The sequence below is a fragment of the Myotis myotis genome, unplaced genomic scaffold (assembly GCF_014108235.1).
Source record: "Myotis myotis isolate mMyoMyo1 unplaced genomic scaffold, mMyoMyo1.p scaffold_m19_p_2, whole genome shotgun sequence".
NCBI classification, from domain to species: Eukaryota; Metazoa; Chordata; class Mammalia; order Chiroptera; family Vespertilionidae; genus Myotis; species Myotis myotis.
In genome coordinates, this window is record NW_023416324.1 from 16,704,070 (window position 1) to 16,730,795 (window position 26,726).

The 26,726-nt window shown below is 40.9% G+C and overlaps 1 protein-coding gene, 1 non-coding gene and 1 pseudogene across 5 annotated transcripts in view; all 3 read left to right on the top strand.

Moving 5' to 3' along the window:
- Positions 1-1,542: 1,542 nt before the first annotated feature.
- LOC118675021 lies at positions 1,543-1,804 on the top strand (annotated as a pseudogene).
- A 2,528-nt stretch (positions 1,805-4,332) lies between these two features.
- Positions 4,333-4,436, top strand: LOC118677863. The gene has a single exon (XR_004974586.1). It is a non-coding gene; the product is annotated as a U6 spliceosomal RNA (small nuclear RNA).
- A 2,318-nt stretch (positions 4,437-6,754) lies between these two features.
- PHACTR4 (phosphatase and actin regulator 4) overlaps positions 6,755-26,726 on the top strand; it is a 75,470-nt gene continuing 55,498 nt past the window's right edge. For 3 of the 4 annotated variants that reach the window (XM_036348139.1, XM_036348136.1, XM_036348137.1), the window contains exon 1: positions 18,395-18,452. Coding sequence is in view for 1 of the 4 variants with exons in the window: in XM_036348138.1 (XP_036204031.1) it covers positions 18,437-18,452 (16 nt within the window). In the remaining 3 variants the exon portion in view is untranslated. Of the gene's footprint in view, positions 6,944-18,394; positions 18,453-26,726 lie in introns of those variants that run through there. The other variant, XM_036348138.1, reaches the window with a different exon arrangement.

Genomic DNA, 26,726 nt, shown 5'->3' on the forward strand with positions numbered 1-26,726 from the left:
TATTGTTGTGTTAGTCGTCACTGCACATATTAACTGTCCACTCCATGCCAGGCACTGTGCTTGGTGCTTTACGTGGATGATTTCACGTAACATCCAAAAACACCCCTCAGGTGAGGTAAGGTTCAGAGAGGTTAAGACACTTGCTCCAAGTTACAAGCCTTAAGTGGTGGAGTTAGAGGCTACAGGCCTTTCCAATGGACTACTGTGCATCAAGGTACAATCTCTCGGTTTACAATGACCAGGGTTTCTCAAGTTCTGCCTAAAAACAGCTACTATTTCTTGTGTTTTCACCATGCGGCAGGCATTGTGCTAAACACTTTACATGATCTGATTCAATCTTCCCAACATACCAAGGAGCTACTGTTATCATTCTCATCTTATAGGTCAGGAAACAGGTATAGAGCAGGTTATCTGATTTACCCAAGGTAAAAACAGGATTCAAACCTAGACAATCTGATGCCACAGTTGCCACTCTTAGGAGCCCCTCTTACCAATTTGGGTTTGAGCTGAAGGGGAAAGGGGAAAATTTTATAAATCACTCTTACTCCAATCCAGAGTCCCCTAGAGGACTCAATTCTGAGAGGGATTCTGCCCCTTCCCTCGGCTAGTTCCATGACCCTGTTATTGAGAGATGTGGCCTTCGGGTGGCAGCAACACCACGTCTCTAAATTCTGCAATGTTCAGCTACCGTGAGGAAGCTTTATAGTAGTCAGATTCACTCATTTGCATGTTGTTCTCTGATTGGCCCAATTAATTCTTTACCAGTTAATTGGACTTGGTTCTTGGCCCAGTAAGAACTGCTAGGCCTGTAGAGCCATTCACAGCTGTGACAGAAGAGAGCTCAAAGGACTGGAAACTATGGTGAAGTCTTCCAGTCCAACAATCATCCTGATAATTTTCAACTATGCTGGCTGGAACTGTGTTTCAGTAGTCCCCCAACACTTTTTGAGCTTTTAGCTTAAAAAAAAAAAATTCCCTAGTTTGCTGTTGTTTTTAAGGTCTGGTAAGATATACATTTAAGGAAAAATTCAATGGCACAAAAGTGCACACAGTGTAAAGCTAGTCTCTATATCAGTGATGGCGAACCTTTTGAGCTCGGTGTGTCAGCATTTTGAAAAACCCTAACTTAACTCTGGTGCCGTGTCACATATAGAAATTTTTTGATATTTGCAACCATAGTAAAACAAAGACTTATATTTTGATATTTATTTTATATATTTAAATGCCATTTAACAAAGAAAAATCAACCAAAAAAATGAGTTCGCGTGTCACTTCTGACACGTGTGTCATAGGTTCACCATCACTGCTCTATATCATGCTTATCCCAAATCACACAATTTTCCCATCCCAGAGGAAAGCTTGTGTATTCTTCAAGGTATAGATCAAGAATATAAAAGTATATGCAGAAATCCTAAAGAAATAAATGATAACCTAAAACTAAACTATAAGAAAATATAGGGGGAGGCTTCTTTGGGTCTGAGCCTGGACCACCCCTCCCTCAGGAGACTGTTGCAGTCAGCCAGCCCCTGCTCCACGATAACCATGTGTGACCAAAAGGCAGTGATCAAAAATGCTGACATGTAGGAGGAGATGCAGCAGGACTCCGTGGAATGTGCTACTCAAGCACTGAAGAAATATAACACAGAGAAGGACATTGTGGCCCATATTATGAAGGAATCTGACAAGAAGTACCACCCCACCTGGCACTGCATTGTGGGAAGGAACTTCGGTAGTTACGTGACACAAACACTTCATCTACTTCTATCTGGGGCAAGTGGCCATTCTTCTGTTTAAATCTGATTAAAAGCATGGATAGTACCCACACACCCAGTGATCCACCCAAAAATAAGATTGCAGCCTTAATTCTAAATACCAGAGACTGAAATCTTCAGCCTTGTCTAAAGGAACACCTTGATCTTGAAGCTTTTATTGTGTTAGTGTTTTTTTTTAAGTGTTTTTATTGATTTTATTTATTTATTTATTTTTTAAAAAATATTTTATTGATTTTTTACAGAGCGGAAGGGAGAGGGATAGATAGTTAGAAACATCGATGAGAGAGAAACATCGATCAGCTGCCTCCTGCACACTCCCTACTGGGGATGTGCCCGCAACCAAGGTACATGCCCTTGACCGGAATCGAACCCGGGACCCTTGAGTCCAAAGGCCGAGGCTCTATCCACTGAGCCAAACTGGTTAGGGTGTGTTTTTATTGATTTTAGAGAGAGAAGGAGAAGGAGAGAAAAATCAGATGCCTCCTGCATGTCCCCTACTGGAGATTGAGTGCACAATCCAGACATGTGCCCTGGCCTGGACAGAACTGTGACCTACTGGCTCATGGGTTGACCCTCAACCACTGAGCAATACCAGTTGGGCCCAAAGCATCTTAACAGAATGCTTATGTAATCTTTTGAGTGGCAAACTGAGGGATAAACAGAATTATGATTTATCCAAATGTAGCTCAGCTAGGGTGTTGTCTAAATGGAGGTTCCAAAAGAAAATGAAAAATTTGAGTAACCTACTGTTTTTAGCAAGCCAAACGCTCTCCAGTGTATTAAAAACTCTGTAAGCCCTGGCCAATGTGGCTCAGTTGGTTAGGCATTGTCCTGTGCACTGATAGGTCGCTGATACGATTCCCGGTCAGGGCACATACCCAGGTTGCGGGTTCGAGTATGGGAGGCAATCGATTGATGTTTCTCTCTCACACAGAAGCAACCGATCGTGCCCTAACCCATGGAATTGAACCAGTGACCTCTTGGTGCACAGGACAAATGAGGCATACCAGCCAGGGCATTTATTGTGTTGTTTTGTACAGGGCATTCTCTGTACTCATTTGTTGTGGCTATAAAACAATTAGCCAAAAAAAAAAAAAAGATGAGAGGAAATTTTTGTGATCTTGAGGTAAGCAAAGATTTCTTAGTTACGACATGATTCACAAGAGAGAAAAAGACAAACTGAACTTAATTAAAATTTTAAAACTCTGCTCTGTGAAAGATGCTACAACAGACCACAGACCGTGAGAAAACATCTGCAGATCACTTATCTAATACAGGTCTCATACCTAGAATGTAAAAAGAATTCTCACAACGCATTAGCAATAAGAAAACAACCCTGTAAATGAATAGGCACAAGACTAATACAGATAATTCACTAAAGAAAATAGATAGATGGCAAATCAGCACATGAAAAGAGGCTGAATATCCTTAGTTATTAAGGAAATGTTGGTTTTATGGAGGTACCACTACACACATACTGGAAGGTACCACTACACACATTTTGAAAACAATACTTTCAAAATCTGACAATATCAAATGCTGATAAGCACACAGAGCAACTGGAGCTTTCATTCTTGCTATGAAAATTCTAACTGGTGTAGCCATTTTGGGAAAAAATTTGGGTTTTTAAATATAAAATTACATGTACACTTACCATACAACTCAGCAATCCCACTCCTAAGTGTTTACCTAAGAGAAATAAAAACTTATGTTTATACAGAAATCTATACACAAATGTTTACAGTAGCTTCATTCACAGTCAACAAAAACTATAAACAATTCCAATGTCCCAAACTAGTGAATGAAGAAACAAATTATGATACATCCATAAATGAGATACTACTCAGCATTAAAAAGGAACAAACTACTGATACATGCAACAACATGGATGAATTCCACATGCATTATTCTAAGTGAAAGTGGTCAGCCTCAAAAAGCTATACTTTTTTCTTCCATTTGTATGACTTTCTGGGGGAAAACTACAGGAACAGAAAACAGATCAGTGGATGCCACGGTTGGGGGAGAGGCTGACTACAAAATATAGCATGAGGGAGTATTTGGAGTAAATGGATAATTTAAATTATAACGGTGGTAGTTACACAAGTGTATGCATTTGCCTCATAGAACTGAACACCAGAAAGAATGAAATTCACTGCGTGTAAAAAAACAACTGTTTAAAAACAAAAACCCTATACTCCCCCTCCACCACCACTACTACTATTGTGAAAGCCACTGATTGCAGGTTGGCATAACAGATGTGGGTGATATAAATACATTACCATTTATCCTTATTTAAAAAAGGTAGCATATTTTGTACATTGCTCTGCTTCATGCTTTCTTTTAGAGAACTATTTCAATCATATAGAAAAATAGGTATTTTTACAACAAACACCTAAGCACCTTTCACCAAAGTTATCAAATCTTCATATTTTGCCTTATTTTCTTACAAGTCTTTTGAAGAAATAAAATATCAGAGCTATGTTTTAAGCCCCAATGTATCCCTCCTTTCACCCATTCCTTTTCCTCTCTCCTCAGAATTGCATTGCCCTGTGTATGTGTGGTGCTCGCTTTGGCAGCACAGATACTAAAACTGGAACGATACAGAGATTACCATGGCCCCTGCACAAGGATGACGTGCAAATTCGTGAAGCGTTCCATATTAAAAAGCAAAACAAAACATGAAAAACTACGTATGTATGAACCCTTAAATAGTATATAATGTTGTCTGTCATATTTAAAAATTTTATATACATGGTATCAAGCTGTATATAACCTTCTGCAACTTAACATTTTGTTTTATCCATGTGGATACCTGTAGTTTTGGATTATTCACTTTAACTGTTTTGTAGTATTTTATATTATGAATATATCACAATTGATTTGCCCACTCTATTATTTTTTTAAATTTATTTTATTATTTATCTGTTTTGTGTGTGTGTGTTTTTTAAATCCTCACGCGAGGGTATTTTTCCATTGATTTTTAGAGAGAGTGGAAGAGAGAAGGAAAGACAGAGGGAAATATTGATGTCAGAGAAACATCGATTGGTTGCCTCCTGCACGCTCTCTCTGGAGCCTGCAACCGAGGTATGTGCCCTTGACCGGAATTGAACCCGGGACACTTCAATCCGCAGGCCAGTGCTCTACCCACTGAGCCAAACTGGCTAAGGCTCTATTATTATTATTATTATTATTATTATTATTATTATTATCTGCAAATAGTGCTACAATGAACATCCTTATTCCTGTAGCCTGTGTCTATGTTCTTTGTTGCAAATTTGGAAGCTTAAACAAAAAAAGATGAAAACTAATATTACCCTCTATAACAGTTATCGTTTATTAAGCATTTAACATGTATTAGGTATAGTGTTGGCCACTTTATGTGCATTAACTTTAATTCTCACACCAACCTATATATTAGGTACTATTATGTTTGCTATTGTACAAGGAGAAAACTGAATCCTAACGGGTTTAAATAACTTAGCCAAGGGCACACAGACCGGAAGTGGCAGAACAGGTTTGTTGCCAAAGCCTGTGCTCTTAACATTATGCTCCAACAGAACCCATAAGCCCTAAATCCAGAAATAATAATGATTAGAAATAGTCTTTACTGTTAATTGGCCTCCCAGAAGACAAGAGAGGCCTGGTCCAGGCCACTTTCCATTTAATAAGTTATACTGGGAGCATAATATGCATGCAGAAAAGTATAGATAAGTATACAAAAGTATTTATATCCCAACTGAGGAGTTTCCACAAACTGAATATCTCCATGTGAACGAAAAAGGGGCTCTGCAGTAAATCTGAGAGTGACCTCACAGGATGGTCTGACCCTAAGCTCCTAACGGGGCAGGTCAGGAAGGGTAGTCACCCTCAAGCCTGTCACCTCCCTAGTAAAAGGTTATCTTTGCATGAAGCAAGTCCGGGCCGTTGTTTTTGCGCATCAAGGTGAACACACTTTTGAAAAGCCTCTTTTCCGTTCTCCTGGGAAGCACAACCACCTTGAAGAGCGCACGGGACCCTGGCACAGAGGCCAGCCGCTTAGCGCATCCTCCTGATAACCCAACACTGCGGGTTTGGCTCCTGGGCAGGGCACATGCAAGAAGCGAGCAATGAACGCGTAAATAAGTGGAACAACTAATCGATGTTTTTCTTCTCTCCTTTCCTCTTTGTCTAGAATCAATAAATGAAAGGGGAAAAAAAAGGGGGAGCGATCACATTACCTTGTTAACTATCCCCTACCAGTGATGGCGAACCTATGACACGCGAACTCATTTTTTTTGGTTGATTTTTCTTTGTTAAATGGCATTTAAATATATACAATAAATATCAAAAATATAAATCTTTGTTTTACTATGGTTGCAAATATCAAAAAATGTCTATATGTGACACGACACCAGAGTTCAGTTAGGGTTTTTCAAAATGCTGGCACGCCGAGCTCAAAAGGTTCTCCATCGCTGCCAGGTTTCCCTGCCTTGCTCTCTCCTGGAGCCTGAAACTAGCGAGTTCTGGAGGGCGATGTTGGTGGCTTCCTCCAAGTGACGGTAGCGGAGGCAATGGGAAGGAACTGTGATATTTGCGATGCGGAATAACTGGATTTAACGGGCTGAAGGTATTAAGAGTTTCTTCCTTATGCACAAAACTGAGGGAACTTGCTTCTAAATTTTTTGCACTTCAAATTGGCCGTGAGTAGTTTCTGTTTTTTTCTTTTGGGGAGATTATACTTGAAATTGGGCCGCACAGTTTTCTCAAACAGAACACTTACATCAGCTGCCACCTTCGGCACTGCCTGGAGCTCAGTATACTGAACTCTGTCCTTCCAAGTCCATAGACCTTTGTCCCCCTCAATACCAGGAAAAGTGCCCAAATTCTTTTCCACGCGGGGCTCCAGTGGGCGGCGCATGCCCAGAGAGGCCGCGTGGGGCGACCGCCCGGAGAGCAAACAGCGAGACATTTCCGCCATTTTGTCGGCCCCAACAGAGCTGGCCGGGGGGCTGGAGACTACAAGTTCCGTGAGCCCCCGCGGCGACACTTCCTACCCCCTCACTGTCCGGCCTGCTCCCTCTCTCCCCCCTCCCGGGGGCCGCAGGCTCTGGCAGCCGCTGGCGGCCGGTGGGCCAAGTAGGATTTCCGGGGGAAACTACTGTGGAGGCTGAGGAGGCGGCGGGGCGACCCCGGTGAGTTCAACGAGCAAGGAAAAGTGAGCGGGAAGTGCCCGGGGTCCGGCTGCGGCCGCTCCTTAGGCTCGGGTCGCGTTCTTGGTTCCGCCAGGGGGTCGCGGTCCGGGGGAGGGACAGGGCTCGGGCCGCGGTCGCCGCGGGCGGCGGACGGGACGGGCTGGGGCCGCCGCCTCCTCCTGCGCCCTCCCTCCCACAACGGTCCGGCGGGACTGCTCCGCCTGCTGAGCGCCCCGCGCGGGCTCGCCCTCCGCCCCAGGCGCCTTGGCGGGGCCCTTTTGTCTGGGCTGCTTTGCGTCCCTTTGTGCCTGTGCCTGGAGTTGCCTCCTCGGGGGAGCCCCCGGGACCTGTCCCTGACGGGGACCGGCCCCTGGGGATCCGGTTACGGTAACCGGATCGGGTCAAAGTCCATTTTTCAAAACCGCCCGGCTTCGGACCTCTGCCTCCCGGCTGCGCAGAGCGGAAGCTCGGGAACCGGGCGGAGGCGGACGGAGTTTCGGTGGAAAATCTCGGGGTGATGGTCTCGCTCTTAACCGTCAGCCCCGGGCGACCCAGGGCGCGGACCTCGGGCACGTTTTCGGTCGGGGACTTGTCCTTTGGGAAAGAGATGAGCCCACTCCGGGGAAACGGGGAAAGGTTAGGCTGTGCTGCGTTGTCTGTGGGGCGCCGCTGAGATCGGGGAACCCAAGCGCCCGTGCGGATGGGCGCAGTGGCAGCGCCGCTCGAAACTCGGAGAGAAAGTGGTTTAAGCGGCGACCAGCCTTTCATTCATCGCGTGCGGAACCAGACCGCAGGACTCAGCCCCAACATCTCCTGTTTATTCTGCTTAAAATGACGAACGAAAACGTCCATTAATAGAAGGGCCTGCTTTATAGAGAAAACAAACTTAGTGGCTTCTAGAAAGCAAAAAAAAAAAAAAGGACTATTTCACCAAATAAAAGGAATGAAGCCAGTTTGCTAGAGTAGAGGCAGTGAGTACTACGGTCCTTACTGCAACGCGTGAATCTTGTGGATTTGACCCCACTTTGTAGGTAATGGTAGCTATGTATGTCCGGTTGGAAGACTGAATTGCCGGAATTTAGCTTAAGATAACGCTTTATAACGCAGGTATTGTGTTTCAAGTCGCTGAAATGAGGACAGTCAGGACTGCTTTACAGGAATCAGGGAAGGTTATGGAAGTTATGTAGGTTAAATTCCCACGTTAGCCATGTAGGCAGACAAAGCCCTTTGTACTTTATTATTTACATATCTCATGATGGAAGCTCATACTGGAAGTGATTTATTCTGAGGTTCTCAGATTGTGTTAGTAATATTGTATAGGGATACAGGTGTTTTGTTGTTGTTGTTAATCCTCACTAGAGGATATTTTCCCATTGATTTTTAGGGAGAGTGGAAAAGAGAGGGAAAGACAGAAGCATGGATGTGAGAAACACATCAATTGGTTGCCTCCTACACACGCCGGGATCGGGGGAGGGCGGGGGAGAGGAGCCTGCAACTAAGATACGTGCCCTTGACTGGAATGGAAGAGGGACCCTATGGTCTGCAGGCCCACGCGCCACCCACTGAGAAAAACCGGCTAGGGCAGGGATAGAGGTCTTTAATACAGTTGTTCTTCAATTTTTAATCTAGCAATGAGTGGGGATTGGTTGTGTTTTCCTGGCTATACTTTGAAGAAGCATCCACAGAATTGTTCTAGTAGTTAAAAAACTAAGGAACAGCTGTTACCTTCTTCTTCAAACATGCCAGTACTGTTATTTTTTTTTAAAACATCTTATATATTATTATTATTATCTTATTGATTGATTTTCAAGAGAAAGAGGAAGGGGGAGAGAAGAGAGAGAAACATTGATTTATTGTTCCACTTATGCATTCATTGGTTGATTCTTGCATGTGCTCTGATGAGGATAGAACCAGTAAGCTTGGTTTATGGGGAGGACACACTAACCAATTGAGCTACCTGGGTAGGGCCTCGTATACATTATGTGATTTCATTTTCACTATAATTCTGTGAGGTGGTTGTTCTCTCATGTTATGGCTGACTGATGTTAAATCTGCAGCCTCTACAATGTTCTGTGACTTGCCCAAGGTCACAGAGTGCAATAGGTAGGAAAGAGAGTAAACCATACTTCAAGCCCAGTGCTCTTTCCATGATCTCACACCTATTGCAGTTACACATCATACCACCACCAGCACCTTGTGATTTACTGAAATTTAAATATTGGAGAAAATAATGAAAATATTTCCCAGTCAGAGCAAGCTGATTCTTAAGGAATTGTAGTTTCTAGAATTATAAACAATGTCATACTGAAAGTTGGTGCCATTACTTTGTCTTATGGTATTCTGGATTACTTTGTACCTAGACAGAACGGCAATTTTATGGATCCCGAGAGGTGGGAAAGGATGGTCAGTTCTTAGGCTGAGGTTTTCACTAATTATTACTAAAAGATTTCATTATTAAAAGGTTTTGACTAATCTTTGCTTATAAGTTTATGAGGAATGTGTTGGAGAACAAATTATATAAAGCAGTTTTGGCTGCTGGAACTAACATTGAAGAAATAACTGAAATTCAGATACTTTTCTAGCCAAAGAGTCAACAATCAATCAAGAAAATGTTACCTTTAGTTTTTGCTTTTAGTAAAAATTTAATCAGTTTCAAACCTGCAGTTTAAGTCTTAGATTTATGTCAGAACATGCCATGAATGTGACATCAGCAATAGAAACCTACTTCACCTCTCTTACTTAAATTCTTTTTAGGTAAAGTACATAACATGCCAATGGAATTGAGTCAGTAAAATTAGTCTAGCCTTTCTAACTAGTAGAAGCCTGTTTCAAATCTCTTACTATGCCATCCTAATGGAAGGAATTTAAAAAATTTTTTAATGATTGATTTTAAAGAGGAAGGGAGAGAGAGAGAAAGACATAAATTTATTATTCCACTTATTTATGCATTCCTTGGTTGATTTTCTTTTGTTTCCATTGCCGTAGGAGCTGTATCGGTGAAGATATTGCTTTGGCATGTATCTGAGATTTTGCTCCTGTGGATTCCTCTACTATTTTTATGGTTTCCCTTCTTACGTTTAACTCCTTTATCCATTTTGAGTTTATTTTTGTGCATGGTGTAAGTTGGTGGTCTAGTTTCATTTTTTTGCAATTTTCCCAACACCGTTTATTGAAGAGACTCCTGACTCCATTGTATGTTCTTGCCTCCTTTGTCAAATAATAATTGAACATAATGGTTTGGGTCGATTTCTGGGTTCTTATTCTATTCCTTTGGTCTATACGTCTGTTCTTGTGCCAGGACCAGGCAGTTTTGAGAACCAGTGGCTTTGAAATACAGCTTGGTATCTGGTATTGAGATCCCTCCTACTTTGTTCTTCTTTCTCAGAATCGCTGCAGCTATCCGGGGTCTTTTTTTATTACAGATGAGTTTTTGGAGAGTTCGTTCTAGGTCTGTGAAATATGCCGTTGGTATTTTAATGGGGAGTGCATTAAATCTATTGATTGCTTTGGGTAGTATGGGCATTGGTTGATTCTTGTATTTGCCCTGACCGGGGATTGAACCTGCAACCTCAGCATATTGGGACAACGCTCTAACCAATTGAGGTAGCCAGCCAGAGCTGGAAGGAACTTTTTCCTTTTTGTTTTTTGCTGTTGGTCTTCTTCATTTTCAAAACCATTCATTCATTCAGTATTTAGAGCACAGTAGGCTTTTTGAAAGCCTACTGTGCTCTAAATACTATTGTAGACCAACCCTGTGGATAAAACATTGAAAACAAAAGAAGTCTTTTCCCTTTGGGAGCTTATAGACTGATTAGGAATGGGGTGAAAGAGGAATCAGACAGTAAGTAAGTAAGGACTTAATAAATAAAATCCTGTCTTATTTATTGTGCAACTTTGAGGGCTAAGTGACATCTTTGAACTTTATTTTTCTCATCTTTAACATGGGGATAATGATTCCTGCTGTACCTAGCTTATGGAATTGTTTCCAGAAGCGAGTAGGGTTGTATTATACCCTTCAAATTCCTGTAGTAAGTTACTGTTACTACTCTCAGAAAAGGAAAAGGAGCATTGAGAGAAGATTGGTCTAAGAGAGTCTAGTGTTCCATTATAGACCGCTCTGTGGCTATTAGTCATGGCTATTTGGCTTTTTTAGGGAAGAGATGGTTGAACCTATACAGCTTTCAGATTCAAGCTTGGTTTGCAATTTAACTTCTCTATTGTGTAAAGCACCAGGTGTTTATTTTGACAATTTGAAAATTCTGACATATTTCCTCAATATATAATTGAGTTTGGAGTTTGAAGACCTGGGACATTCCTAGCTGTGAATGTCCTAGTCAACTAACCTCTTTATACTTTAGTTTCTTCATTTATAAAATAGGGATAATAATTTCTTCAGAGTATGAGATGAGATAATGGATGTAAGAGGTCATTGTAAACTGTTTAATAAGTATGAGAAAAGTTATTCTCTCTGGCAAAGGAAAAGGGGGTCGTAGTGTGATCAGTGCTGCACGCAGGAGGAAGAGAGGGAGGGAGGGGGCACTAGTTTAAAGTGCATCCTTTGACTCTGGAGTATTTTATGGTAAGGAAATCTCTCAGGGTGTGTGAACTGTCAGTGCACTGAGTTCAGAAATTCATTTTGTAGTATATGATGTTGCTAGATGTTTTTTCAGGTATACATTTAAAAAATAATCTAATCTTGAATCAAATCTATGCTTTAAAAAAATTCCATTGTTGCAGAAACCGGTTTGGTTCAGTGGATAGAGCGTCGGCCTGTGGACTGAAAGGTCCCAGGTTTGATTCCGGTCAACGGCATGTACCTTGGTTGTGGGCACATCCCCAGTGAGAGATGTGCAGGAGGCAGCTGATCGATGTTTCTCTCTCATCGATGTTCCTAACTATCTCTCTCCCTTCCTCTCTGTAAAAAATCAATAAAATATATTTTAAAAAAAAATTCCATTGCTAAAGATTTTCTACATTTATTCTCTCAAATGTGTACTTGTCAGCCAAATTTCCAGGAGTATTTTTTAGAAAGATGTCGACTGTATTTTATTTAAAGGTAGATAACAGTTTTATGATTGTCTGAGAGAACAGTGCATTGCTTGGTTTATTTCCTCTATGGATAGCTAATTCTGATAAAACTCATTTAATCTGTTACAGAGGACTCCCTAGCCAGACTTTACCCTGCACATGCCATCTAGCTGCTAACCAGTGTACTTGATTTTCCCTCCCCAGCTGCTTACTCTCTTTGTTGACTTTGGTTGGCAACACAGTGTCAAAAATTGGTATAAAGGCCCTGGCCAGTGTGGCTCCGTTCGTCATCCCATGCACCAAGAGGTCATTGGTTGGATTCCCTGTCAGGGCACATGCCTGGGTTTCGGGCTGGATCCCCAGTTCCTGTAGCTGATCAATGTTTCTCATTGATATTTTTCCCCCTCCCCCTCTCCCCCCCTCTCCCCTCCCCCTTTCCCTCTCTCCTTCCCTTCTCCTTCTCCCTCTCCTTCTCCCTCTCCCTTCCTCCTCCTCTAAAAATCAATAAAAACATTTTTAAAAATTGGTATAAAGGATTAATTAATTATTCATCCATAGCTTGAGTGATCCCAAAGCACTTTGTCTATATATCTATAGGCACTTTTCCCTTTGTAGTTTATCTCTTTATACTCCCTACTAAACAGTACCCGTATGTGCAAATAAACTGAGTTAAAGATTCCCATGTTGTTGGTTTCAATTTAACCATTACAAATGGTTAATAGTTATTACCAGTAATGATACATAGAGGTCTTTTTATTGTAATGTGTTTTTTTTTAGTATGAAATTAGCAGGTATACATTTATATATTGCTTTCTTGGTATTATCAAATTGTTTGCCAACATCAGTCCTCTAATATTCAGTACTACGAACAATTTGCAGTTCTTGTTTATTCACAACCAACCTTACTAATAATGGATTTTAATATTTTAAAATAAATATATTTCCAGTTTAATAGTTATAAATATTGGATAATATCCCACATGCCAAGCATTCAGAATGGGGTTTGCACTGGCACACGCTCCTTGGAGCACACCCATAGGATCTCCTATTCAAGTGAATTTTTTTCCTCCTAAACTCTAAGGGTCCCCACGATACTTGCCCAGAGGGCCAATGGGTAGCAGCAGCTCATCCTGGGCTAACCTCCTGAATCTGCCTCCAAGGCCCCCTTTTCTCTGAATCCCTGGTGAGCTAACAGCTCACTTCTTTACCACGTTGTTTCTAGAGAGTCGTTGCTTTTTCTATCCTAGGCCCTTCCTTGTTTCATTGTCCCCAGCTTTAATAAACGTACTCTCAAAAAATTTTAAAAATGGGGGTGTGCTAATTTCCAAGTATATCTCTTTCAGTTATATACTCGGGGCCCTGGGAAATGACCACCAGTAGGGTCCACAGACCCAGTGGGCTGGATCTTGGGCCAGGACTCAGTTTATTTCCTGGTCCTCTTAAGTCCATGACACTTCTAGACTCCAGATGTCAATATCAGCCTGTCCTCAAAACAGTTTACAGTTACCTGAATGAATGGCCATAAGCAGGGCCAACTACATTATTTGTGTGCCCAGTACTCCTGGATTGAGAATGAGTAAGAGAAATTGCCCACTAAAAGTGCCACGGTTCTCCCAAGCCCAGACAAGGAAAGGATGGCCAGGTGGGGCCAGAGGGTGTGGCCAAGAGGCCCCTCCTGGGAAAACAGGAGGAGATTGATCATGTGTGTGAGCTTTAAGCCCCCAGCACGTTTCATTTTCCCCATCAGACTTCACTTACAGAACACAAATTTACAGATAAAATTATTAAGAATTTCAAGACAGCAACTGCAGAGTATTAAACAAGTGCAGGGGCATATTAGGTCTTAGAGCCATAGATTTCTTAGGGAATTATTACACTTGCTTTGGTATTAACTGGTTCTTTTCTCCTGGGGACCTGGATTCCTTCAGTCAGTGGGTTCAGGATCTGAAATTGGTTCAGGTCCAGAAACTGGGCATAGGGGTCTGGTTTTTTATTGGGGTGACTGCCCTCAGCATCTTGATCTATCCTTGGTTTGTTTTGGTGTTACTGCGGATGAAAAGGGGGCACTGTAATAAATCTAACAGAAAGTAACCTCATAGGATGATCTGATCATAAATTCCTAACTGGTCAGGTCATAGTGGGTAGTTATGCACCAGGCCTGTAACTTCTTTAGTAAAAGGTTTAAGCAAGCCCTGTGGGTTTTTTGTTGTTGTTATTGTGTGTGTGTATATACATATATACACATACACACATATATATGTATAATTTTAGAGACGAAGGGAGAGGGAAGAGAGAGAGAAAAACATCAAGGATGAGAGAGAATCATTGATTGGCCGTCCCCTGCACACTGGGGTTCAAACTCATAACCCGGGCATGTGCCCTGACTGGGAATCAAACTGTGACCTCCTGGTTCATAGGTCGATGCTCAGCCACTGAGCAACACAGGCTGGGCAAGCCTGTTTATTGTTCTTGTGCATATAGATTAGCACACCTTTGAAATGCCAGAAGTAATTCTCTTTTCCAGACTCCTGAAAGAGAGCACAGAATCTTAACTATCCTGTGATCCAATCCCTGCCTTGCTTTCTCCCACTTTCATGTAATCTTTCTTACATTCCCTTCTTAGTTCCAGATGCATAAAAGAAACAGCAAACTGTCATTCTCTGAAACATTTGAGATCTTGCTTCCTTTCCATTGCCATCCATTTTAGCTCAAATAAACTAATAAAATTTTCTACAGGTTTGGATGTTCTTTTTAAATTTTTATTTATTGATTTTAAAGAGAGGAAGGGAAAGAGAAATGTCAATTTGTTCCACTTATTTACTAGTATACACTCATTGTTTTTTTTTTGTGTTTTTAAAAAATATATTTTTATTGGTTTCAGAGAAGAAGGGAAAGGGAGAGAGATAGAAACATCAATGATGAGAATCATTGATTGGTTGCCTCCTGCACACCCCCTACTAAGGATCCAGCCTGCAACCCAGGCATGTGCCCTTGACCGGAATCTAACTTGGGACTCTTCAGTCCGCAGGCCAATTCTCTGTCCACTGAGCCAAACCGTCTAGGGCTATACGCTCATTGTTTGATTCTTGTATGTGCCCTGACTGGAGTTTGAACCCATAATCTTGGCGTGTCGGGAGGATACTAACCAACTGAACTACTACCTGGCCAGGGCCAGGTTTGGATGTTCATATGTCAATACTAGAGGCCCAGTGCACAAAATTCATGCAAAAGTAGGGTCCTAGTGGCAGCCGGCTGCTGGCCTGGGCCTCCCTTTGTTCTGCGCTACCCCCTGGTGGTCAGCACTCGTCATAGCGAGCAATTGAACTCCTGGTTGGTCGAACTCCTGAGGGGACACTTTGCATATTAGGTTTTCATATAAATAGATTACAGATAGAGAACTGCTCTTATTGGCTGCTTGTCATTTTGCTGCTAGTGACATCATGTTTTATTAACTATCTCCATACATTTGAGTCAGATCCCTTTGACTGGCACTCTGATTTCTCTGGTCTTTATGTAGTAACTAGAGGCCTGGTGCACGAAATTCATGCACTGGGCGGGGGGGGGGGGGTTTCCCTCAGCCCGGCCTGTTCCTCTCACAGTCCGGGAGCACTCGGGGGATGTTTGACTTGCAGCTCCCTGTGGGGAGCATCTGTCCCCTGGTTGTCAGTGCACATCATAGCGACCAGTCATTTAGCTGTTCAGTCTATTTGCATATTAGCCTTTTATTATATAGGATTGTGTCCATCTAGCTTCTAACAGTTAAGTACCACAGGCTGGTCTCCTTTGTGTCAGGGTCTTGTCATCCATCACCTTTGCTGTCAGTGAGGTTAGTTGTGTAACAACCTCTCCTATGGAGGAGAACAGCTATTAACTTCTTAATACTGGTGCTCCTTCTCACTAGCACATTCCTGATGATATCCTCTTGGCTATTCCAAGGAACATAGTCTTTTGATGGGTTTTCTGACCACTTCAACAAGCCTACTTCCCCGAAACTTTTAATCCCTTTCTCCACTGTCTGCCACTACAGTTTTGGCATTGCTACTTTATTTAACATGGACCATCACTTTTCTAGCTTTCAGGAACCATCCTAGTGGTAGTAAGTTCACACCAGATCTTGAAGTTTTTGACCAGGGTGTTAAATTCTGTATCTCCAGAGAATGATCAATCACCTCCCTTTTTAATCTTATACTAGAGACCCAGTGCATGAATTCATGCATGGGTGGGGTCCAGCTGGCCCAGCCCCAATTGGGGCAGATCAGGGCTGGGCCCGTGGGGAGGAGGAGATGGCAGGAGGTTGGCCAGCCAGCCTGCCCTGATCGGGGCTCGATTGGGGCTGGGCCGGCTTGGGGGAGGGGCTGTGGGCGATTGGCCAGTGGGCCCCTCCCCCAAATGAGGTGTGGGGGGGCAATCTGGGGGTCAGTGGCCGGGGGAGGGGCTGTGGGAGGTTGGTCAGCCAGCCCCACCCCAATTGGTGTGTGGGGGGCTGATTGGGGGTGGAACTGGCTGGGGGGAGGGGCTGTGGGCCAATGGAGATGGTGGGGGCTGATAGGGGGTGGGGTTGGGTAGGGGAGGGGCTGCAGGAGGTTAGCCGACCAGCCCCGCCTCCTATTGGGGTGGGGAGGTATCAGGGGTGGGGCTGGTCAGGGGGAAGGGCCGCGGGGGTTTGGCCAGCCACCCCGCCATCGATCTGGATGGGAGAGTCCAATCAGGGTTGGGGATGGCCAGTGGGAGGGGCTGTGGGAGGTTGGCCGCTGGCCCTGCCCCCTGATCGGGCCAGTTCACTGGCCACAGTGGGCGTCATAGCGACTGGTTGTTCTGGTCGTTAGGAATGCTGGCTTTTTATATATATAGATGTTCTGATCCTCATGTTCAAACACTCAGAATTCGGTCACATTTGTACTCCCCTGGTACATGCTGGCTAAGTCTTTCTCGTAACTCTCTGAGGTTATAGTTCTGACCTTATCAGACACAGTACTGACCTACTATAAATTAAAGGCCGATGAGCCAGGGGGCATGGAGGTGGCAGATCCTGAGGGGCACTGTTTTATTGAACAGGTAGGGGAGCCCTCTGCATTATCTTCATGTGAGGAGAGAGCGCTAGCTCTTACAGGGCCACTTTTGTAGTCAGAAGGAGTTAAGGAGTATTTGGGTATTTGAGATTTTGGAGGGGTTTCAACTCTGTTGTCTCCATCTTGTGGATTAGAGTCCCTTTTTCCTAATCAGGGTCCTGATGTTGGCATAGCATACTTCCCTGGTTGAGAGTTAACTTTCTTTGGAGCTGGGCTATTCTGATGAGCCTGATCTTCAATTTTTTCTGTCCTCCTGCTGTCACAAAAAAAGCCTCTTTGTATGTTTACCTAGGAGGTCCTATGGCTTTCGTATTTGACTTTCACTTGACTGTTAATCACTCTTAGCTTTTTGTTATCTTTTTCTAGAGCATCAATTGAATTTAATAATAGCTATTCAATTTCATTGTCATAGTCATAGTCATTGTTTCCCCTTACTTTTCACATGCCTGATACATCTAGTCAACTAGAGTATTCCATTCCACAGACAGACAACACTATCATCACTGGTGAAAGTGTAAGAATTAGACCAGCACCTTGTGCCATGGATTATCTGTGTTACACCCACCACCAGTGATGGAGTCCTCATTGCCATCTGGTCTGTGAGCAATTCAGCTCCAAAACCACATCATATTTCCAGTTTTCTCAGATCGCATGTGGCACCAACTGTTAGTAGGTACTTGTTCTCTGAAAATACACTCTGAATTGGAGTTTAGAATTCAGACTGTTTATTAGGGAATTCCCTTGGGATCCAAACCATGAAAGAGACAGGAATCAAGATTGGCAGATTTGATCCTTCTCTTAATTAAGGGTGAAGGAGGTTGGATATCTATACTTAGTCACAGTTCTTTCAAAACAGTTTCTTTTTTTACTTTATTTTCATATTTGATCATTCTAAACTTATAACTTACTGAACCATCCTCCTGTATCTAAAATAACTTCTACTTTCTTTAGGCAAACCAATTCCTTCCTTCTAAGATATGCTCATATCCTTTCTCAGGTGTTTATGTGAGTTTCGGAGGTGTTTTTTTGTTTTTGTTTTTTATAACATAAAATTTTGGCTTTTATACTCTAATAATTCAAGCTGGGGTTTGGAAAGGGAACTTATTTGAGGAAACTGAAAAGGATATATTTTAAAATGAAAATTACCCTTCAAGTTTATGATATTTTTATATTATGAATCTGTATTTCAACCCCTTGAAAATAAATCCCAGTTGGCAATGTTCTCAGTTAGTTGTACATTTCTATTATGTTCCAGTTTTAAATGATAATCACTGGTACTGAACTGGGTTTATTTTTTTTTAAAGCATATGGATTTTGTGTTTTAAATATATTATTTACTATTTTCTCTTTTTAGAAACTATACCCTACCTCCCTAAACTGGTTAATTAATAGTGGCATGGAAGATCCATTGGGTGAGTATCATCTACACTTTTAAAAAATTTATCTTTATTGTTGTATTATAGATGTCTCCCTTTTTTTTCTCCCCAATGACCCTGCTACCCTGCCCCTGCCGCCTCTCTCCAGGTCTTCACCACACTATTTTCTGTGTCCATGGGTTATGCATACATATGCCTGTAAGTTCCCCGGTTAATTTCTCCCCACCCACCCCTGCCTTCCCTATGAGATTCGTCAGTCTGTTCCATGCTTCTATGTCTCTGGATCTATTTTGTTCATTAGTTTATTTTGTTCATTAGATTCCACAGATGAGTAAGATCATGTGATACTTGTCTTTCTCTGACTGACTTATTTCACTTAACATAATACTCCCCAGTCCCTCCGTGCTGTCTCAGAGGGTAAGAGATCCTTCTTTTTTACGGCTGCATAGTATTCCATGGTATAAATGTACCGCATCTTTTTTTATCTACTCATCTATTGATGGGCACTAGGGCTGTTTCTAAATCTTAGCTATTGTAAATTGTGCTGCCATGAACATAGGGGTGCATATATTCTTTCTGATGGTGTTTTGGGTTTCTTAGGATATATTCCTAAAAGTGGGATCACTATACAAATGGCAGTTCCATTTTTAATTGAGGAAACTCCATACTGTTTTCCATAGTGGCTGCACCAGTCTGCATTCCCACCACCAGCAGTGTACTAGGGTTCCCTTTTGTCCACATCCTCCCCAGCACTTGTCATTTGTTGATGTGTTGATGATAGTCATTCTGACAGGTGTGAGGTGATACCTCATTGTCATTTTAATTTGCATCTCTCTGACGATTAATGACTTGAAGCATTTTTTCACATGTCTCTTGGCCATCTACATGTCCACTTTGGAGAATTGTCTATTTAAGTTCTTTGCCCAGTTTTTAATTGGATCATTTGTCTTCCTTTGTTAAGCTACATGAGTTCCTTATATATTTTGTAAATTAATTCCTTATTAGATGTAACATTGGTAAATATATTTTACCAAATGGGGAAAAAATGCCAGTGTAACTTGAAGAAGTATCGTGAAAATGTTACCGAGTTTATATTCTTGTCATGTCCAGTTACCATGGATGACTGTGGTTAGTTAGGCACTTTGACCTACTTGTACAAGCAATAGCTCAGATTAATAGCCAGGCTTTGAGAAGACTTTTTTTTTCTTCTTCTTTTAGAGAGAGAGGAAGCGGGGAGGAGAGAGAGAAACATTGATCAGTTCCACCTCATACATTGCCTCCGATCAGGGATGGAATCTGCAACCTAGTATGTGCCCTGAAGGGGAATCGAATCCACAACCTTTGGTGTATGGGATGATGCTTCAGATAACTGAGCCACTCGGTTCAGTGAGAAGACTGTTCTTGAAAATCTTACAAAATCAGAATTTCTCCTTTGATTTTTTTTTTTTAAGTATTTTTTTATTGACTTAAGAAAGGAAGGGAAAGGAGGAGAGAGAAACATCAGTGATGAGAGAGAATCATAGATTGGCTGCCTCCTGTATGCCCCCTACTGGGGATCAAGCCTGCAATCCAGGCATGTGCCCTGACCTCTTGGTTCATAGTTCGATGATCAACCACTGAGCCACCATGGCCGGTCTCCTTTGATTTTAATGATCTTAAGTGGCTTCTTTAGGATCTTTGCTTTTTTTTTTTTCCCCTGAAGAGAGGGTACTTACATCTAGTTCATCAGTGAAATCCTTATATTGGACACCAGAGGGCAGTTTAGTTTCATTACCAAGTTAATTCTTTTCTTTTTTTTTAAATAATACATTTGTGTGTTTTTTTAAATATATTTTTATTGATTTCAGAGAGGAAGGAAGAGGGAAAGAGAGATAGAAACATCCATGATGAGAGAGAATCATGGAATGGCTGCCTCCTGCAAGTCCCCCACTGGGGATCGAGTCCAAAATCCAGGCATGTGCCCTTGACCAAAATCAAACCTGGGACCTTTCAGTTCGCAGGCCGACGTTCTGTCCACTGAAACCAAACCAGCTAAGGCCCAAGTTAGTTCTTGAGAGGATTATTTATGAACAATTTAACTTAGTAAATTGAGTTGATTGTAGTTGCCTGGTGACAAATCCTAAAGAACATGTCTACTAGTATATGGCCAATAAGAGTAACATACAATAACTCCAAAGGCTTTTACTGGAAACTTATTTTTCTCTCTGACTTACATCACCTAACACAATAATAACTTAAATTTAATTTAATGTCAGTAATTAAATTTATCATTAAGCTAATTAAATTTAACTTAAATTAACTATAACTTAAATTTATTAGAGGATAACATAGTGAGAGTTGCTATGGAAGTTAAAGTTGGCCAATAGTCAATTGAAACATAAATTGAAATGTACTTTTGATCACTAATATGAGAAAAAAGTTGTCTTCTGTGCTAGTGAGAAGATTTTTCCTCTAATACTTTAAATCTTGGAATTTGTAAATTAACATTTACATTCATATGTGGATTTTAGAAAAAAGTGGAAATGATTCATAGTTACATATTTAACAACCAGTCTCATTCTCTTTTTCCTCCACTCCTTCTTCAAATGTTATACTGATTTTTTTCTTCATTGCTTACAAAACATACATATGATAAGAATTTGGTTTACTGAGTTATAGTCCACTCAATGCCATTTGACAAAGTAAAGATTCTGACTGTAAAATGAGTTTTGTTTCTAAGAAGATGGAGTCTGTATAATATGGGTGAGAATTTTGTTAAGTCGATTTGGCTAACAGTTATGTAGATGTATTGAAAAAGAATTATGTTTTCTATTCTAAAAATAAAATGAGGGATTTTTATCCACCAAGTTCCAGTGGGACTAACCTATGGCTTCTAGGACCTTTCCTACATGGACAAATGTTTACACATTTTATTTATAGTTTAAAATCCATTAATTTTGTTAGTATTGACATTTGTAAATACCATTACTGATCTCATTGGAAAAGTCTTTAAATCTTGAGAAGCTGTCAAGCTCACTCTAGTGGATATGTTTTCCAAATTTTAAATTTTCTCTAGAAAGCTTGACTTAATATTGCTGACAATGCATACTATCAGGTTTTGTTTTGTTTTTATTCTATTTTGAGACAATGTCTGTCAGATATCTAAGCATGAATAACATAATTTGTCATTCAATCTTTCCTTTGAAAATGGTATCTTATGAAAAAAATTGGCTAGCTCAGCTTGCAACTCAATCACACAAGTGCCTTTTCTGAAGGTAACCATTGCACTTAAGTATATGCTTTATGCATTTCTTATCATTTCATCACACATAATAAAAGACATGTACCAAAGGGTTGAGAGTTATTAAAACTAATAATTTTTATATTTTTATCAAGGACATTCTTAAAGCTGGTGTTATTTTTAACTTTAATTATATAGTGGTGACGAATATGAGGCCTATTACAATTTGGTGGTACTGCCTTGATTTGTGTTAGGGTACCAGCAGTTTTGCTCACCATTGCTTTTGGATCATCAGTGCAAATGTCAACACAGTGAAAAAGGCAAATAATTCTTTGGTATTATTAAGTATATAGTTGTACCTCTTGGACTCCTAAAAGGATCTCAGGGATCCCCAGGGATTGACGGACCATACTTAATTCAGCTTCCTGAGGTTCATAGAGGTTCTTCTGTGAAAATCAGGAGCAAAGTCAAGACTTAGTCCTGGAAATTGTATTGAGTAGGACCAGGCTTCTGACAAGTTTAGACAAACTTCATTAAGTTTCTGTAGTACCCTCCCTTCTACAGAAGTGAACACAGTTTGTTGGACATTTGGCAGAAATATGGTCAGAGGGAGTGAGTAGTTCTGTGGTATTTCCTAAATTGAGTGTGACCTACGCACAGCTGTAGGATGAAGAACACTTTTGTGGAGTGAAATGAGTGTTCTGAGCTCATTAGGCAAGTGAGTGTTTTGAGAAGAAATTCACCAGTATGTAGTCAAGGCAAGTTGTCGGCAGGCTCCCCTGGACACTATGTTCTTATCTTTGAGAAGAGGATAAATGGCAGCAGAGATCTTGGTGATGACCGACCTCGGTATGTCTCTTGAGTTAGACTGCTCCAATCTGGACTGGTGCCCCTCTGTGTGTGGCACACAGCTGTCATCCTAAAATATTCCTAGTTACCTGGTGACTCTGCTTCTTTCCTGTTTTTCCTCTTTCGTTTCCTGAATCTTATGTCTTCCTCTTTCTTTCTTTTTAAATTTTTTCCCTTTATTGATTTTCAGAGAGAGAGGAAGGGAGAAGGATAGAGAGATAGAAACATCGATGATGAGAATAATTGATCGGCTGCCTCCTGCATGTCCCCTACTGGGGATCCCGCCCTAAACCAGCATGTATTCCAGGGGTGGGCAAACTTTTTGACTCGAGGGCCACAATGGGTTCTTAAACTGGACTCAGAAGAAGGAGCTGCGGCTGTGTTTCCCGACGTTGCCATGTTAACACTGCTGCTGGTGAAGGAGCGGAGGGGAGAGCAAGAGAACCCTCCGCTCTTTCAGCTCCGCGGGCCGGATAAAACAGCCGAACGGGCCGGATCCGGCCCTCGGGCCGTAGTTTGCCCACGGCTGAATTGTATTCTCTGGAAATCGAACCATGACCTCCTGGTTCATAGGTTGATGCTCAACCACTGAGCCATGCCAGCCGGGCAAGTTTTTGGGTTTTTTTATGAAGAAATGAGCTGTGGAAGAAGTGAGCCAGCTGGGCTGTGTGAACTCAGGGAGAAAGTTACAGAGGTGAAAGAAGGGCCCTTAGAGCTTAGGAGGGAGAAAGCAAAGGTCTGCACCTTGAAGGAAGGAAAAAGGATAGAAAGTAAGGCAGGGGTGGGGTTGGGGAGGGGCATTGGTTCAAGAGACAGGGAGATGGCACCTGGGCTAAAGGTTTTTTGATACAGGAGAGGATCTGTCTGTAGGCATACTAAATTGCCTTCCCAAAATGTTTTAAATCTTCTGACTTCGTTAAGTTTCTGTAGTGCTCTCCCTTCTGTAGAAGTGAACACAATTTTGTTTAAAATTTTTTTGGTATGTATTTGATGAAATAATTTAATGAGTAGATTATTAATATGAATTTGAAACTAGGTTATTCTTATGCGTGGTGTTCTGGAAACAGATTTACAAGGTAATTTCTTTAGATTAGAATTTATATCACATAGGAAATAGGAGAAGCAGTTTGTTGAGGTAGAAAACTGAAGCTATATCCTAAACAAATGAAATCAATTATTTCCTTCCTACTCTGTATCTGAATTTATAAATCATATATTATAAAGGGTTTTTTTCCTAGCTGTTAAGGACATACGTTAAGAAGCCATGCTCGCCCTAACTGGTTTGGCTCAGTGGGTAGAGCATCGGCCTGCGGACTGAAAGGTCCCAGGTTCGATTCCAGTCAAGGGCATGTACCTTGGTTGCGGGCGCATCCCCAGTGGGAGATGTGCAGGAGGCAGCTGATTGATGTTTCTCTTTCATCAATGTTTCTAACTCTCTATCCCTTTCCCTTCCTCTCTGTAAAAAATCAATAAAATATATTTTTTTAAAAAAGAAGCCATGCTCAAAGCTAATACATGCACTTCACTTCAAAGTTTATGGGAAAAAATTTTGTGATGTTATGTTGTTATCATTTGAAGCTCAAAATGTGCTGACGACACAGCCCTTCCCTCCCTTCTCTTTAAGAATGAAGGACAAAATATGAACTTAATTAGTTTTGAGATCCTTACGGTGTAGGAGATAAATGCCTCTGGAATTAAATAATGCCCAAAATGATGTTAGTTCTATTTTCCCCCTGGATTTTCAGTAGAAACTTAATGTAGCATTGTTATGAACATGTATTAAATATCTTCTGTCATCTTATAAGACTATAAACTTATGGAGGGCAAGATCTGTTTTTGTTTTTGTTGTTGTTGTTAATCCTTACCCCGAGGATATTTTTTCCATTGGTTTTTTTTTTTTTTTTTAGAGCAAGTGAAAGGGAAGAAAAGAGAGAGACATTGATTGGTTACCAAGTCAGAACCAGAGGTTGTTTGTAGTTTTGGTTGTTTGTTAAGAGAAAAAAATTTTTTAAAATATATTTTTGTTGATTTCAGAGAGGAAGGGAGAGGGAGAGAGAGATAGAAGCATCAATGATGAGAGAGAATCATTGATCGGCTGCCTCCTCCATGATCCTTACTGGGAATCGAGCCCGCAACCCAGGCACGTGCCCTTGGCTGGAATCAAACCTGGAACTCTTCAGTGCACAGGCCAACGCTCTATCCAAACCAGCTAGGGCTGTTTGTTTTGTTTTTTTAAAAATATGTTTTTACTGATTTCAGAGAGAGGAAGGCAGAAAGAGAGAGATAGGAACATCAATGATGAGAATCATCCATCAGCTGCCTCCAACATGCCCCCTCCTAGGGAGGGAGCCTGTAATCCAGGCATGTGCGCTGACCAGTAATTAAACAGTGATCTCCTGGTTTATGGGTCGATGCTCAACCACTGAGCTACACTGGCCAGGCAGGACCAGATATTTTTATTTTCATGAAATCCAGTTGTTTTTTTCTTTTATGGTTAATGTTCTTTATCTTTTTTTAAAATTTAAATTCTTTATTGTTGAAAGTATTATATATGTCTCCTTTTCCCCCCATTGACCACTCCCTGACCGTTCCTGCTCCCCAGCACATGCCCTTACCTCCCTACTGTCTGTATCCATTGTTTATGCTTATATGCATGCGTACAAGTCCTTTGGTTGATCTCTTACCCCCTCTTCCCAACCCTCCCCTGCCTTTCCTCTGAGGTTTGACAGTCTGTTCCATGTTTCTATGACTTGCTCTTTGTCTTTTAAGAAATCGTTGCTTGGCTCTGGCCAGGTAGCTCAGTTGGTTAGAGTATCGTCCTGATACACCAAGGTTGTGGGTTCGATCCCTGGTCAGGGCACATACAAGAAGTAACCAATGAGTACATAAATAAGTGGAACAATAAATCAGTGTTTCTCTTTCTCTCTGAAATCAATCAATCAAAGTAAATATATAAATAAAAAGAAATCTTTGCTTAACCCAAGGTCACAAAGATTTTTCTCTATTTTTTTTCCCAAGATGTTTTATAGTTTTTAGTTCAGTGATTCTTTTTTACTTAATTTTTGGATGTGGTACGAAGTTGAAAATATTCTCTGTTATCCACTGAATTACTTTAGCACCTTTGTTGAGTTCCTGATGAAATAAGTAGTTTTTTAGGAAAATATAATTTACCAAAGTGACTCAAGAAATAAAAATCCCATATAGACTATAATAGTCACAGAAGGAAATTAAAATGCATCTTAGCCCAGTGGGTTTTATGGGCAGTTTCATTTATAGTTTAATTATAATCAACCATGGAGAGCATAGAAAAAAATAGAAAACATATCCTTTTATTTTATAAAGTTAATGAAATCTTGATAAATAAAAGCTAACAAAGATGGTACAAAAATAAAACTACTGGTAATTATTTTGTTATATTTACTTCTATGATTTTTTTTAGAGCAGTTATCTATGTAGTAGTTATACATTTTTAACATACTAATTTAGAACTGCTTTTATCCCATTTTATATGTCAAGTCTTTCATTATATATATATTTTTTCTTTTCTTTTTTTGTCTTTCATTATATTAAAAGAATATGACTAAGAGTATTTCTTTCAGAATCTAAGGATTTTATATTAAGTAATCTATAAATAAAAACACATTAGTACATCAGTTATTACAAAATAGAAAAATGATATGCTTATCTCTATATAAAATTTTTTTTTGAAAATTCAACTATTTTAGCTAAAAGCTTTTATTACACTAAGAGTAGGATAATTTATTTTTATTCTTACATTTTTAATAAGTACCTCCATTTCTACTAATTGGTAATACTAGGACACATTTTGTAATCTGCTTTGATCACCACTGCCCAGTGACAATCCATATTATGAATACTATGAATATCCTTTTAGCTCATTTAAAAACATTTTAAAATTGATTTTAGAGAGAAGGGAAAGGGAGAGAGAGATGGAAGCATCAATGATGAGAGAGAATCATTGATTAGCTGCCTCCTGCACATCCCCCACTGGGGCTCAAGCCCACAACCTGGGCATGTGCCCTAACTGGGAATCGAACCATGACCTCTGGGTTCAGAGCTCCAACACTCAACCACTGAGCCACACTGGCCAGGCCTTTTAGCTCACTTTTAAAATTTTACAATGTGCTTACTTAGTCCTTAAATATGACTAAGAATAGTTTTCTGAAACCAATAGACACTACTACACTTATTAGTGAAATACTGAAGAAATGTCCACTAGA